Genomic DNA, 13,255 nt, shown 5'->3' with positions numbered 1-13,255 from the left:
GGTGTGAACATTTTTCAGCGTAGATTTCAAGATTTCACAAAGTTCAGTTAATGTAACTGTACCAGATCTAGATCCTCGATGATATACTGACAATTAAGCCTTGTTTTACAGACTTTCTTATGAAATCAGTGTTTACTGCAACTACTGGAATTTCTCTTTAATAAAACATTTTTTCTACATAAAAAACTAACAGATCCCAAAACATAATCTGATGCACTTTAAAGTTAAATGTGTGAATTAGGAATTTTTGTAAAGATAGCATCCTTCCTATTATGAGAATGATAGGAGTGGTTTTGTCACTTATGGGCAATCATAAAATTTGGTAAAAAAAACCCACAAATTTTTGTCTGGTTGAATCAATACATTTCAAACTCCTGCAACTAAAATAAATATAAATGTATCTTTACTCCTACCTCAAGTAACCAGGTCTACAAATTCAAGTGTACAAATTCTTCATCTATAAACAGACATATCCCTTTTAAAGACACTTTTGATCGGAAGACAAAACAAGATTGACATGATTTCAGAACACAAAAGATATGGGAAAAGGACATCAAATAAGAGGGAAATTACATTAATAAAGATTACATAAGAGCAATCTCCATTATCTATTAATGTCTAATAATAATGGTTTTGAAATAATGCTTTACTTGGTGATGCTAATATACATTTAGTTTTAATCACAAGAAAAATTATGGACTGAATATTTTATTCTTGCATATACACAAATTCATACAAACACAAATACGGCACTATCATCCATGCAGTCACATAATATAGGTATCACCTATATCATGATACTCTATAATTGTGATCCATGGTGACTAGCTTATTCAGATGTGAAATAGACAAACACTAAAAAGAAAATCAACTACATATTTCTTTTAAAGGAAAATGAATCCTTTGGGAAAAGAGCTTGTGTGAAAACAGAAAAAAAAGTTTGAGAAAATTGAATGAATAATAAGTTATGAGCATTTGAAGTTTAGATCATTATTGTTATATAGATCCTCCTATTGGCAATGCGACAAAGATGTGTGATATCACATGTGAACAACTTTCCCATTGCTTTTGTATATATTTCACGTAAAATGCCTCTTTTACCACATCCATCAGTAGATCATTAATTTTTTCTATAGGAGGGCTTTTTGTCGCATTGCCAATGAGAGAATCTCCATAGCATTAGTGATCGCAACATTCAAATGCTCATAACTCTCATTATTTGTCAGATTTTTCTTAAACTTTCTTTGATCTTATTTATTTATTTTTCTCTTTCCACACAAGCCCACTTGTTCTAAGGGTTCTCCTTTAACCTTTTATGGCAATTATTTTCATGTGTAGACAGTACAATATGCAATACAGAATTCCTAACAGGAAAATATCAAATGAGTTGAGTAGATTCACTAAAATCTTCATGATTAGTTTTATATATCATATCTCATTATTTACCTTAAATGGATTCCCCACACTGAAATCAAGTTAATTTAAATACATAGTAAAAAAAAACTTATCAAACATTTCAATGAAATCATATGAATAATAATTGCGGATCTATAATGAAAAAATACACAGAACTACTTTTTTATCCTTCTTTCAATATTGACAAAATGTTCTTGTCTTGAATGGTTAATACATTGTATGAGTACCAGTTTAAGATGAGTTATGGAATTATTGTATGAAGCAGCTTTTATCAAAGACTATTATTGGCAGCTTGGATTAATTCCAGTGAGTATAATCTGTCCTTATTAATGATAGAACATTCACTTATACTAACTAGGCTTGAACTGTACTACCATGACAGATGACAGATAAGTTCAATTTCAAGGAAACAGGGATAGATTATTTGAAAGCATCTATATGATTTTGAAATGCAGGAGTATGAATTCAATATGACAATATCAATTTCAAGAACTACTCTAAAAAAAAAAACTACTGACCTCTTTAAGAACAGTTCAACCACTCATATTCACTGCTTGGAATATATTACAAAGCAATACTTAATGATGTTTCAAGTGCTGATAATACTTGTAATACATAAAGACTTCCACCATAATTCAAAAGAATGTAAAAGCAACTAACCATAACCAATATTACATACTAAGAAAAAATCATAAATTTTGAAGGAAAAACAAATATGACACAGCACCAAACAAGAAAGAAAAATGCAAATTGTCTTCCAAACAAATCCACTTGAGAGAAATGCCTTAATAACTTAATAAAACATGCTTGTCCCTGTACTAAGCATTCATGCAAATTACATAATTCAGTATAGACAACTGGTTAAATATTGTGACAAACGATAAAAATTTGAGTTACTCTTGAGTACAAGGCAGAGCATAAGAATTTAATAACAAATTATAAACTGAGTAACTATGATCATAAAATTGACCTCTCAATTCATAGAAAACAGATTCAAAAATTTGGATTAGGAAAAAAAGAGAGGCCACTTTGGCGATGGCTTTAGGCACAACTAAATATAAAAAGTGCATAAAGGTTGACATTTTGTGTCCATTGAAAGAGCAGCAATAAATGTCAGTACTAGACGGACATTGCAATGGAAAGGAATGTTACTAGGTGACATCTTGTAGCATGATAGTTTTTAGATACCACCATCATCAATATCAAGTTGATATATACTTATTGTGAAACCTGTTTATCTCAATCACAGGAATGTTTTCTATCTCTAGATATATACAATAACATCACAGACTTAGGAGGATGTTCATCACAAATTAGATGGGTTTAAAATATCAATGAAAAAAAACCCCTCTTACATCTACTGCTATCAAAAGCCATACATGAAAGAAATATACAAGACATGTCTTACCATTAGAACGTTTAATGCTGATGATTAATGATTATTGACCATGTCAAATTGTCTTCAACATGAAACTGTATTTTCAATTGGACAGATTGAATAAATTATTTAGGTGTGAAATTACAAAGTCAAAGGCTAAAAGAATGTACATTCGTAATACAAATGCTGATCAATCATGACAAATTTAAAAACAAAACAAAAAGGCAGATTAACTTGCTGTAAATGAAGGCACAGAAATCATCTAGAAACACAGGGTAAGTATTTCTGTATCTGAAAAATTCAAATGTTCTGGTAATAATCCAAATCAGCTCAAATTAGCCTGCATTTCTTACTAGATGTAATGAATGTGGATGGTCAAAACATATTGTAAAGCTTTCCTACTATAACTATTGTACATAAGAGTACATGGAAAAGGTGAATATCCAGTTTAAAAAAATACAACTCATCTGTACCCAAAACAAATGAAAAGATGCAGCAGTCTTACAGAGTTTTATGTTGCATAATTGTATGAGTTGTTAGTATCAATTAGACATATTTCTGAATATAAATTATCTCAATTGCTTCTTGCATTACTACAAGCAGTACTTGAAATTATCTTTTCATTTCATGAAGGTCTTAAGAGTAATGTACACACCATATAAATAAGCAAATGCTTATTTATTCTTCAATTTTAAATGCTAAACCTGATTTCCTTCTTACATCTACATAGATTAGACAAGAAAATGAGTTGAATGTTTTTAATTGCCGCAATACACAATATAGCTGCACAATATTTACACAACACTAATATAAAATTTTTGGTTTTTATTTGTTTTTTTGTAGGATGACCTTTAGAAGTCTCAAGGATTGAATTTATGAGACATAAACAAATGATGAAGGAAAAATCTTGTCTTGTGCAAAGGTAAATCAATAACTACTGACATTGTTATCTCTGTCAAAATAATGCATTACTCTGGATTGGCCTCCCGTGGCTTACATGTCTTTGAGAATGAAGCCTCACAGCACTACAACACTACTATTAATATTGTATTTGTATTGAGGCTAAAGCACCACCAGAAAGCAGTTAATTAATGTTACTGGCAGAATTATCATTTGTACTTTACTACCAAACTTCATACAAGAAAAATAACCATTTTGAATATAACAACTAATCACAAGATCAAATTTTGAAAGAAATAAAAGTGAGTTTTCTGACAAATAGCATAATTTATAGAGGAATGATTATAAGGCATAACTGAAGACTAAAAGACAAAAATCATCTTTGGTTTACAATACTTTAAATCTGTTTGTCTGTTTTGGTTACTACAATGTTATTTCATCATTCACCATCTAATGGTAGAAGATGTATAAAGAATCAATATCATAAAGGAATGTTCTTTTCTAAGGCAGAATGTTCAACTATATATCAAATATATATGTATACATTCCAAAGGAATTATTAATCATTCAACTCTACTCTCAGGGAAAACAAGATATAACTCTCCTCCTTGTGCAATATTCTATGAAGTGCAGATGCCACACATACAAAACTTGTTGGAATACAGTTAAATCAATATAAAATTGGATTTATATCTATTTTAGATAATTCAATCTTCCCAAGGATGAGTTGTTGGTTAACTGGTCTGATGATCCATGTCAAGGGATCAATCCAATATATCATGGGCCAAGGATCATAAACTAGGACTGTCAATCTATTTGTTATACATACAGAATTTTGTGATAAAAGTTGAGAGTGGCAGTCACATTTTTGTGTGCACTTGTTAACAAAAGTAGGTGAAGAGCTCTCATAATCCAAAAGATGAAACTTATCGTACCAGTGTCTGTCTGATTAGTTTCTTGATAAAGACCAAAGAAAGCTGATAACACGATAATGATCCTTTAAACTCACTTATAACTTAGATGTTATAAAGGAGCACCTGGTAGAATGTCCTTTCCTCAATGCTAGCCCTCCATGGTAACCTGTCTACAAGGGACACTTCTCATCTTCATACCTCTGGCTGGTACAGGTTTGACAGGAATCTATTGCTATGCTTGTATTTCCATTCTTTGACCTTTCCGTTTGATGAGTGGTGTTGGATTAGACACTTTAGGGTCTTGTGTACTCACGATGGCCTCTATCCTTGATCCATTGAAGTTCATTGGGAATCTGAATTATGATAAAGAGAGGACAACAAACATAACATCGGCGTTCATCCGAATCGTTGTTTCAGTCAATTTTGGTCAAAAATTGATTTTGAGATTTTTGCAGAAAATTAAAATACAAGTCTTATTCTCAACATAATTACATTTCTAGGTAGCAACTTTATTTTAGTTTCTGAGATATTGGAGATTTTCAAGGCGATGCCATACAAATTGTTGATAAAATGCACAAATCCCAATGGAAACATGTACTGCAGCAAAGCAAACAGAAGATGCCCGCACTAAATATGCTAATGTGCGGTCAGTCAAACCATCATATCGGCACTGCATTGACTTTGCACATGAAAAAACAGTCAGGGTTGTTATATTCCCTAAGGTGTTTTTGAATAGTGAAAATCTAAACCCATATTTTCTCAGATCCTTGGATTTGTGTTAAAATTAAGATACCAATGTCAAGCCACACAGATGCACAAAATTTAATGCTTTTTACCACTGAATTATATAGCTTCTATTACTATACTTCTGCAGTTGATAGGATATATTCAATTTAAGTAATTAGAAATACATTTGATTTTGTACAACTGTCCAATTTTATATATATATCGTTGGGAGTGACAAGTGGGCTGATTTTCATCACGATCACCAAAACTGAGGACCACCCCCACCAACAACTCAATTTCAAAATAGCCTAGGCTCTTTAGGATAAGTGCTTAAGGAAGCAGGAAAGAGGAATGTATTTTACATGCGATGAATTTAATGTATATCAACTTCATACCTGTCAGCTACTGTGACAGTGACATCTTTGTTGGTAGCTGTTCTGATAATACGATGAAACTTTGTAACCATTTCAATCAGTTTATCACTCATAAAGACATAATCTCCTTTCTTGGTGTTATCTTCTCCCTGGTTCAATCAAACAAAACACAATCATATTCATAAACAGGTCAATAGGTTTGAGGACAGTAAGACAAAACTCAGCAATAAATAAATGATCACAGACAAGTAATGATCAGAAGTTCAGCTGAGGAAAAAACAACAATATTGTATCTAATAGACAAAATACAGTTTTAATGTGAATAAAAATAGTTTAAGTATATTTCATTAGCTGATTGTACAGTTGAGCAGAACTATGAGTACAGATTGCAGCAGATAAAATGAGAACAACTCTCTATCATTGCATCAAGTTTAATTGAAATATTAACAGGTAATTTAACATGCTTATAGCTCATGAGCAAAAAACATGAACAGGTTCTACATATGCCATTATGCAAAGTTAAATAGGAGAAGATAAATGTTTCTCTATACCTTTGTGACATGAATGACTATGATATAATCACTATATGGTGTAACAGACATTCCAGAGATAGCAGCCAGTGGTACTCTATTCTTCTGGGATAACGTCTTCTGATCCATTACCATGAATGATGCTGTTGTCAAGACAACAAGCTGCTCAGTGACCTTCGAAATCAAACAAAGTGCACATGCAATAGATTATATTATTTGTAATAGAAAAATCAATGAATCAGTAATAAATTCAAAGTCCTGTACAGGGCAAAAATGCACTTAAGTTTAACATATACTTGCTGAAAAATAAACATAATCTCTGCTGATCAATGATACTGATCTAATAATGAACAAAATGATAATGCCAGATAACTCTGACGTTTAGATAACTAATGAACACATGTAATACAGTACATTAATTCCAAGTTTCTATTTGAAATGATTTGAAGAGATTACCTTGCCATTGTTTCTGTTGATCTTTTTGATGATATCAGCAAACACAATAAACTGATCACTTGTCTCTGCATATGTCTTCTTATATTTAGCGTTATTCCTTAGTAGCACATAATCACCCTTGAATGGAACTGCAACACTGCAAATGGAAAATAGATTAAAACATGCACTCAGTTTTCATTTATTAGATATAGAACTTTCCATTTTATGTCCATGCCAAAAGACTAGGTAAATCATAGATTAACTTCCAACTATTAAAGCTATTTGAATTTTTACCATCTCTACATCTTATGAAAATAGAAACCATTCCAAGAGTTTTCAACAAATAAGTCACTTTATTGTAGTGCATTTGTAGAGATAGTATGCCCGCCTTATTCTCCTTGAGATATGAATTAATTGTGTGTATTTCTAATCTTGATATCTGTTGTTTCCTTTAATAACTTGCTATGTATTGTAGTGTGCAGTTGATTATATCCATACAGATATTGTGCAATATAAATTTTAATTTTTTTAAATTATTGATTATACCTATTAAAAAAGGAATTTGCAGTTACTCTAATGGCAAAAGTTCCAAAGAATTGGCAAAACAGACATTATCTGGTTTATGTGTAAGGAAACTGAAGTTATTTTTTTAAATTCATTTAGCTTGTTAATATTGTTGAACTGTCTTAAGGCCACCGCAAACCTTACGACCCGACCGGTCGCCGACTGGCTTGCAACTGGGTGAGGGGAGATGTGACGTCACAGCTCTTGTCAGCTTCACAGTCGCAGACCGGTCAGAGACAAGTCGCAAGGAAAATCGGAAGGATTTGACATGTTGAATCCATATGACTGGATCGCAAGCTCAATCCAACCTCCAGCCGATCAGACAGCAGAGTTGCATAAAGCGTATCATGATAAACAATGCGCATACGCAGTAGTAAGCGCAATTTCTCAGATGCTATGCCAAAGGGCAAAAAGCGCATGCGTGAGTCGCAGATCAGATCGCAAGGTGTGCGGTGTCGAGGCTTATGACTGCCTTGCAACTCATCTCCCCTCACTCAGTCGCAAGCCAGTCGGCGACCGGTCGGGTCGTGAGGTGTGCGGTGGCCTTAATAGGACCCAGTACTCTCTATATCAAAACTAATGGGTAAATGAACATGCAGAAAATAAAACAAAATAAATGTATAATTTTTCTTCATACCTAATTGGATAGAGTGCTTTCTTATCCTTAAACAAGCTGCTAGCTGTGACCTTCTCACCAAGACGAATCCTTGTAGGCTCATCAAACTTCTTCCTGAATTGGTTTGCTCTCCACATGATGAAGATTTCTTGGAGATGTTTGTGAGCTGTAGTATGTAGTGGGGAACATGGCGGCCATGAGGCATCGGTAGGTGACATTGACGGCAGGTGTTGCTTTAACCTCTGTAAGTACCTCACATGCTGTTAAGTATAAAACAATCTATAGCTTTATCATCAAAAGTGAAAATCAACTACTTCGCTTGACTAAAAAGAGAACAATGTAATTTTAGCATTTTCATAGCATGTTAGGCACAAGATCTTTCCTCTATCACTCAAGTGAGTTAGAAATAATAAAAAAAATAAGATTAGTAACCAAAGGTAAATCAAATATAATAAAATAGTAGGTGAGAATGATTTATGAATTTCATATCACTAAACCAAAGAAGTCAGTTTTTAATAACAAGTGGAATGCCTCTGGCCGTCTCACCTGCATCACGCGGTTCAATATAGCAGCAGTGCTCACTTTGAATACTACTCTAACTCACACAAGATGTTCAGTGATACATGGTTACTCTTATTTCCCTTTTTAATGAACTAGACCAATAAACTTACAGAGATATGATGGTAATTCAACAAAAAAAACAACATGGCCAAAGTTCATTGACCTTACATGACCTTTGACCTTGATCATGTGACCTGAAACTTGAACAGGATGTTCAGTGATACTTGATTACTCTTATGTACAAGTTTCATGAATCAGATCCATAAACTTTCAAAGTTATGATGGTAATTCAACAGATACACCCAATTCGGCCAAAGTTCATTGACCTTTGACCTTGGTCATGTGACCTGAAACGCGCACAGGATGTTCAGTGATACTTGATTACTCTAATGTCCAAGTTTAATGAACTAGACCAATAAACTTTCAAAGTTATGATGGTAATTCAACAGATACCCCCGATTCGGCCAAAGTTCATTGACCCTAAATGACCTTTGACCTTAATCATGAGACCTGTAACTTGCACAAAATTTTCAGTGATGCTTGATTACTATTATGTCCAAGTTTCATGAATCAGATCCATAAACTTTCAAAGTTATGATGGGAATTCAACAGATATCCCCAATTCGGCCAAAGTTCATTGACCCTAAATGACCTTTGACCTCGGTCATGTGACGTGAAACTCATGCAGGATGTTCAGTGATACTTGATTAACCTTATGTCCAAGTTTCATGAACTAGGTCCATATATTTTCTAAGTTATGATGACATTTCAAAAACTTAACCTCAGGTTAAGATTTCGATGTTGATACCTCCAACATGGTCTAAGTTCATTGACCCTAAATGACCTTTGACCTTGGTCATGTGACATGAAACTCTAATAGGATGTTCAGTAATACTTGATTAACCTTATGGCCAAGTTTTATTAACTAGGTCCATATACTTTCTGAGTTATGACGTCATTTCAAAAACTTAACCTCAGGTTAAGATTTGATGTTGACGCCGCCGCCGTCGCCGCCGCCGTCGGAAAAGCGGCGCCTATAGTCTCACTTTGCTTCGCAGGTGAGACAAAAACAAACAGTTAATAAGATGTTATAGGATACTTACAATACATTTCATGAGAAAGGCTTTGACCTTGGGACCCGCATTTGCTTTGAAGTGTTTCCTGAACTCCTTTCGCACCTGTAACAAAAAAGACGAAATTAAGATTTATTGCAAAAATGGTTCCTTTAATTTTCTATTTTCCTTTCTCTTCCTCCTCCCCCTCTCTTCCATATTTCCATCTATTATCTTCACTCTGTTGAATTACAACATGTGTGTCAGGGAAGTACATTCATGATGTAAAACAAACAAAACAAATCAACAATAGCAACATAGGAAAAAGTATACCCAAGAACTCTTCTTAATCCATATGAGCAACTTCATCTGAGACTGAATTAAGCTTTCTCTATCTGAAAAGGAAGTAATCTACATGTCAAAGATCTACATCAATTAACACATTACAATTATAAAAAGGATTTATATATCTAATAACTTTTTCATTACTGATCAAGTTACCTTCCATCCAACATAGAATTTGTGAACAATGCCAGCTGCCCATACACATCTTGCTCTGTATTTGATCTTCTTGAATTCTTGTCTTGCTTGATGACCATGATAATGAGCTGCTATAGTAGTACAAGCTTTCCTCTTCTTCTGGTACAATGTTCTTTCCTAATCAGAGGGAAAAGAAAATGGAGGATAAATATCACCAATAGGATAGGCTCATACAGCACTCTCTAAATCCCATAGAATTTAGGCCTATACAGGGACCATTCAGTTTCCATAGCCAAGAGGTAAATAGCAAATTATAAATATTCAAATGAAAACAATCACAGTAAACCAAACAAGTAAAATACTAAAGCAAACATGAAAGGAAGAAATAAGTCAATTACAAAACACTAAAGGTGAAACATGATTCATAAATTCAACAGAAAAATAATTTTTATTCACCATATCAACAAATTCCCTTGTGCTTATAGCAAAGGCATGAAACTTAGTTATGTCAGCTAAAATTCCTCAAAAGGCATGAAAAACTTCTAAAATGGGCACTTATGTACGAAAATTGTGGCCTGAAAATGTGTTAATTAAAAACCAATCCTGACGTACCAATTGTTTATTTAATAGAAAGTAATCTCACAGATCAGAAAGTCTTAGCAGAGAAAAAATCACAAGAACATCTTTGTGAATTTCTGTCTTATATGATGTTGCAAGAAACTTATGTGCTATTGCAAATCAAATTTAAGTGTCAAAATAAAGGATAAGGCATCTCAATAAAGTTAAGAAATAAATAGATTTGCATTAATCAGAGGATTCATGATTTACTTGGGGACTGATGTGTGATTTGGAACTGATTAAAAAAAATTAGGTTGTATAGTCTGGATGCAAACAATAAAAGTAGGTATATCAATGTGTTGAAATCTTACCTGAAAGCCCTTGAACTGCGAAGCAATGAGTATAGCACTCTTCTTCATCTTCTTAAACTGTGTCATAGCATGCCATCCACGATACATTGTTTGTACTAAGGTTGCTAGGTGATGCATATGATGATGTCTTCTCTCCTCCATATCAAACAACTATAATATCAAAATATATGCGAAAATTAACTTTATAATTTTTCTTATGAAAAACCATATCATCTCCATTGTATTACTCACCTATCAAACAAATTGTGCACACATACTGTGTAAACCACTTCCACAATTGCTCAAACAACTACGTTAACATTCAAACATCTGAAAGTAACAATAATCACTGTCTGGATATTTAACAATTCCTGTGACAAACATGTACCAATGAAAAAGATGGTGAGCCAATATTGTTTGAAAATTTCAACCAAAAGTCTAAGGGCTGTAAAATAATTACCACTTCTTTGCAAGTTTTTTTTTTTTCCCTTATGCCTCCTAAAATTATTTTCAACTATAATTACATGAGTCATTGAAACATTTATATTAGACAGTAAATAAAAAAAAATTTAAACCATGTATAAGAAATAGAACAAATCAGATCAATGATTGCAAATGTTTCTCGGTATTCCAAGAAGTACTTACTGTTCTTGGGTTCCTAATGAAGATCTTATTCCTGCCATATGCTATCTCATCATCCATTATATGAAGGTGTCTAACTAGTTCTTCAACACCATCCCGTGGATCTCTTGTCCACTTAGGCCATGTCTTTGGACATAACATCTTGTAACGGGATAGGAACAGCTCATACGGTTGACGGAATGCAAATCCTGCTCGTCTCACCCTTACATTCTCTAGCAAGCTGGAAAGATTATAACAGTGAAAATTATCAAGGATTCTCACACAAATTCAAGAGGCAATTTCCATCATTTTGGTGGCATATGATAATGCATAATCACCAACTTACCATAACCTAATCAAGTGAGACTAACTAAAAGCTAAGACAATAATGACATTTGGGTAATATTACTGGATAACAATCATGGAAAAGTAAAGTTTCACTAATGTCAGGTCAATGTTAGTCAAGGTAAAATGTAACTCTCTTTGCTGTTATTGCCTTATTTTTATACTAAAAATTATGTTTTAAAAATGTTTTCCTGTGCATATTTTGGTTTTAATTCTGGTATTCTTTTTTTTTCATATAAAAACATATATTGAGATGAGATTATATCATATACTATACAACATCACCATTCCACTAGAGTACCATTTAGAGTGAACCTGGAGCTCAGAGACGGAATTGGATGTAAAAGGACAGAAACAGAAAATGCTTAATCCTTTTTTTTATTAAAAAATAATCTAGGAGCTAATTATATCATAAATCTATAATACATTTGTAATTCACCCATACATTATATAGTAAATTTCATGAGATAGGAAGCTTCCTTTAACTTACCCAAGATATCTAACCTGGTGTTGGACAATGTCATAGTCAAAGCTCATTTTCTTCTTGAAGTCATTTGGCTGTGAACAAAGCAATACATTATGAATATCAGATATTAAATATTTAACTAAACTAGCAACCATGTATAAGTATGGTAAAATCCACATAACTATAAACAATTGGGATATGGGATTTAATTTTTCTTCTTTTGGGGGTAATATGAAGGGGTTTTATTTTATCAGGAAACAAGACAATTGCATCTGGGGAAAAAAATGAACGGTGCTGGCTCAGTCAGTAACGCGTCTGCCCGTCAAACCAAAGATCGTGGGTTCTAGTCCACCCCATGCGGATGACTGAAGCCAGTGTGTTGTGTGTAAACGTCTCTCCCATGCAGGTTATGTTACAATGGAAAACACTCTGTCCCTCGGAAAGGACGTTAAATGGTGGCCCCGTGTAGAGGAGAGTCACCACCTTTGCACGTTAAGAACCCACTGCACTATTTGTATAAGAGTAGGGGGAAGCCCTGGTGTAGTGGTCCACCTGCATTCCCCCAATCAGTTATATCGGGAGGAGAGACCTGCGGGTCATAGTGATTCAGTTCGCTTTTCGCCTCCCAGGCACAGGTGACGCCAAACAAATTGCTACTGGCTTTACTACACCTAAAATATAGGGTTAGTGTTGCAATAGGGTTAGGGTTTAGGGTAGGGTATAGTGTTAAATCCAGGGCTGAAGTTGGTCATTCTATTGATGTGTGGAATTTTCAGTTGGAGCAATTGTCAACGAAGCAAATGTCCATGGAATCCCGAAAACCCACATTACAGCAGGGGAGAAAATGAAATAAGAATCTAAACCAACCTTGATACATCTGATGTAGTTGGGATGTTTGCTAACCAGGTTCTTCATAAGCTTACTAACTGAAGACTAGAAAATATAAAAGGAAAAAGTCAGTTAATTAAA

The 13,255-nt window shown here is 33.6% G+C and overlaps 1 protein-coding gene across 3 annotated transcripts in view; it reads right to left on the bottom strand.

Annotated features, from left to right (window-relative positions):
- Positions 1 to 1,239: 1,239 nt before the first annotated feature.
- The window catches only part of LOC121410356 (unconventional myosin-Ia-like), a 55,111-nt gene continuing 43,095 nt past the window's right edge, over positions 1,240 to 13,255 (bottom strand). For all 3 annotated transcript variants that reach the window (XM_041602384.1, XM_041602386.1, XM_041602385.1), the window contains 11 exons: positions 13,154 to 13,219; positions 12,311 to 12,378; positions 11,500 to 11,716; positions 10,876 to 11,025; positions 9,968 to 10,123; positions 9,518 to 9,592; positions 7,875 to 8,113; positions 6,695 to 6,830; positions 6,260 to 6,412; positions 5,730 to 5,857; positions 1,240 to 4,961 (listed from right to left, as the gene is read on the bottom strand). In XM_041602384.1, the coding sequence (XP_041458318.1) occupies positions 4,841 to 4,961; positions 5,730 to 5,857; positions 6,260 to 6,412; positions 6,695 to 6,830; positions 7,875 to 8,113; positions 9,518 to 9,592; positions 9,968 to 10,123; positions 10,876 to 11,025; positions 11,500 to 11,716; positions 12,311 to 12,378; positions 13,154 to 13,219 (1,509 nt within the window). In that variant the 3' untranslated portion in view covers positions 1,240 to 4,840. The remainder of the gene's footprint in view (positions 4,962 to 5,729; positions 5,858 to 6,259; positions 6,413 to 6,694; positions 6,831 to 7,874; positions 8,114 to 9,517; positions 9,593 to 9,967; positions 10,124 to 10,875; positions 11,026 to 11,499; positions 11,717 to 12,310; positions 12,379 to 13,153; positions 13,220 to 13,255) is intronic.

This window comes from Lytechinus variegatus, chromosome 3 (assembly GCF_018143015.1).
Source record: "Lytechinus variegatus isolate NC3 chromosome 3, Lvar_3.0, whole genome shotgun sequence".
NCBI lineage: Eukaryota > Metazoa > Echinodermata > Echinoidea > Temnopleuroida > Toxopneustidae > Lytechinus > Lytechinus variegatus.
Note: the sequence above shows the minus strand (reverse complement) of the source record. Positions and strands in the feature narration are given on the sequence as shown.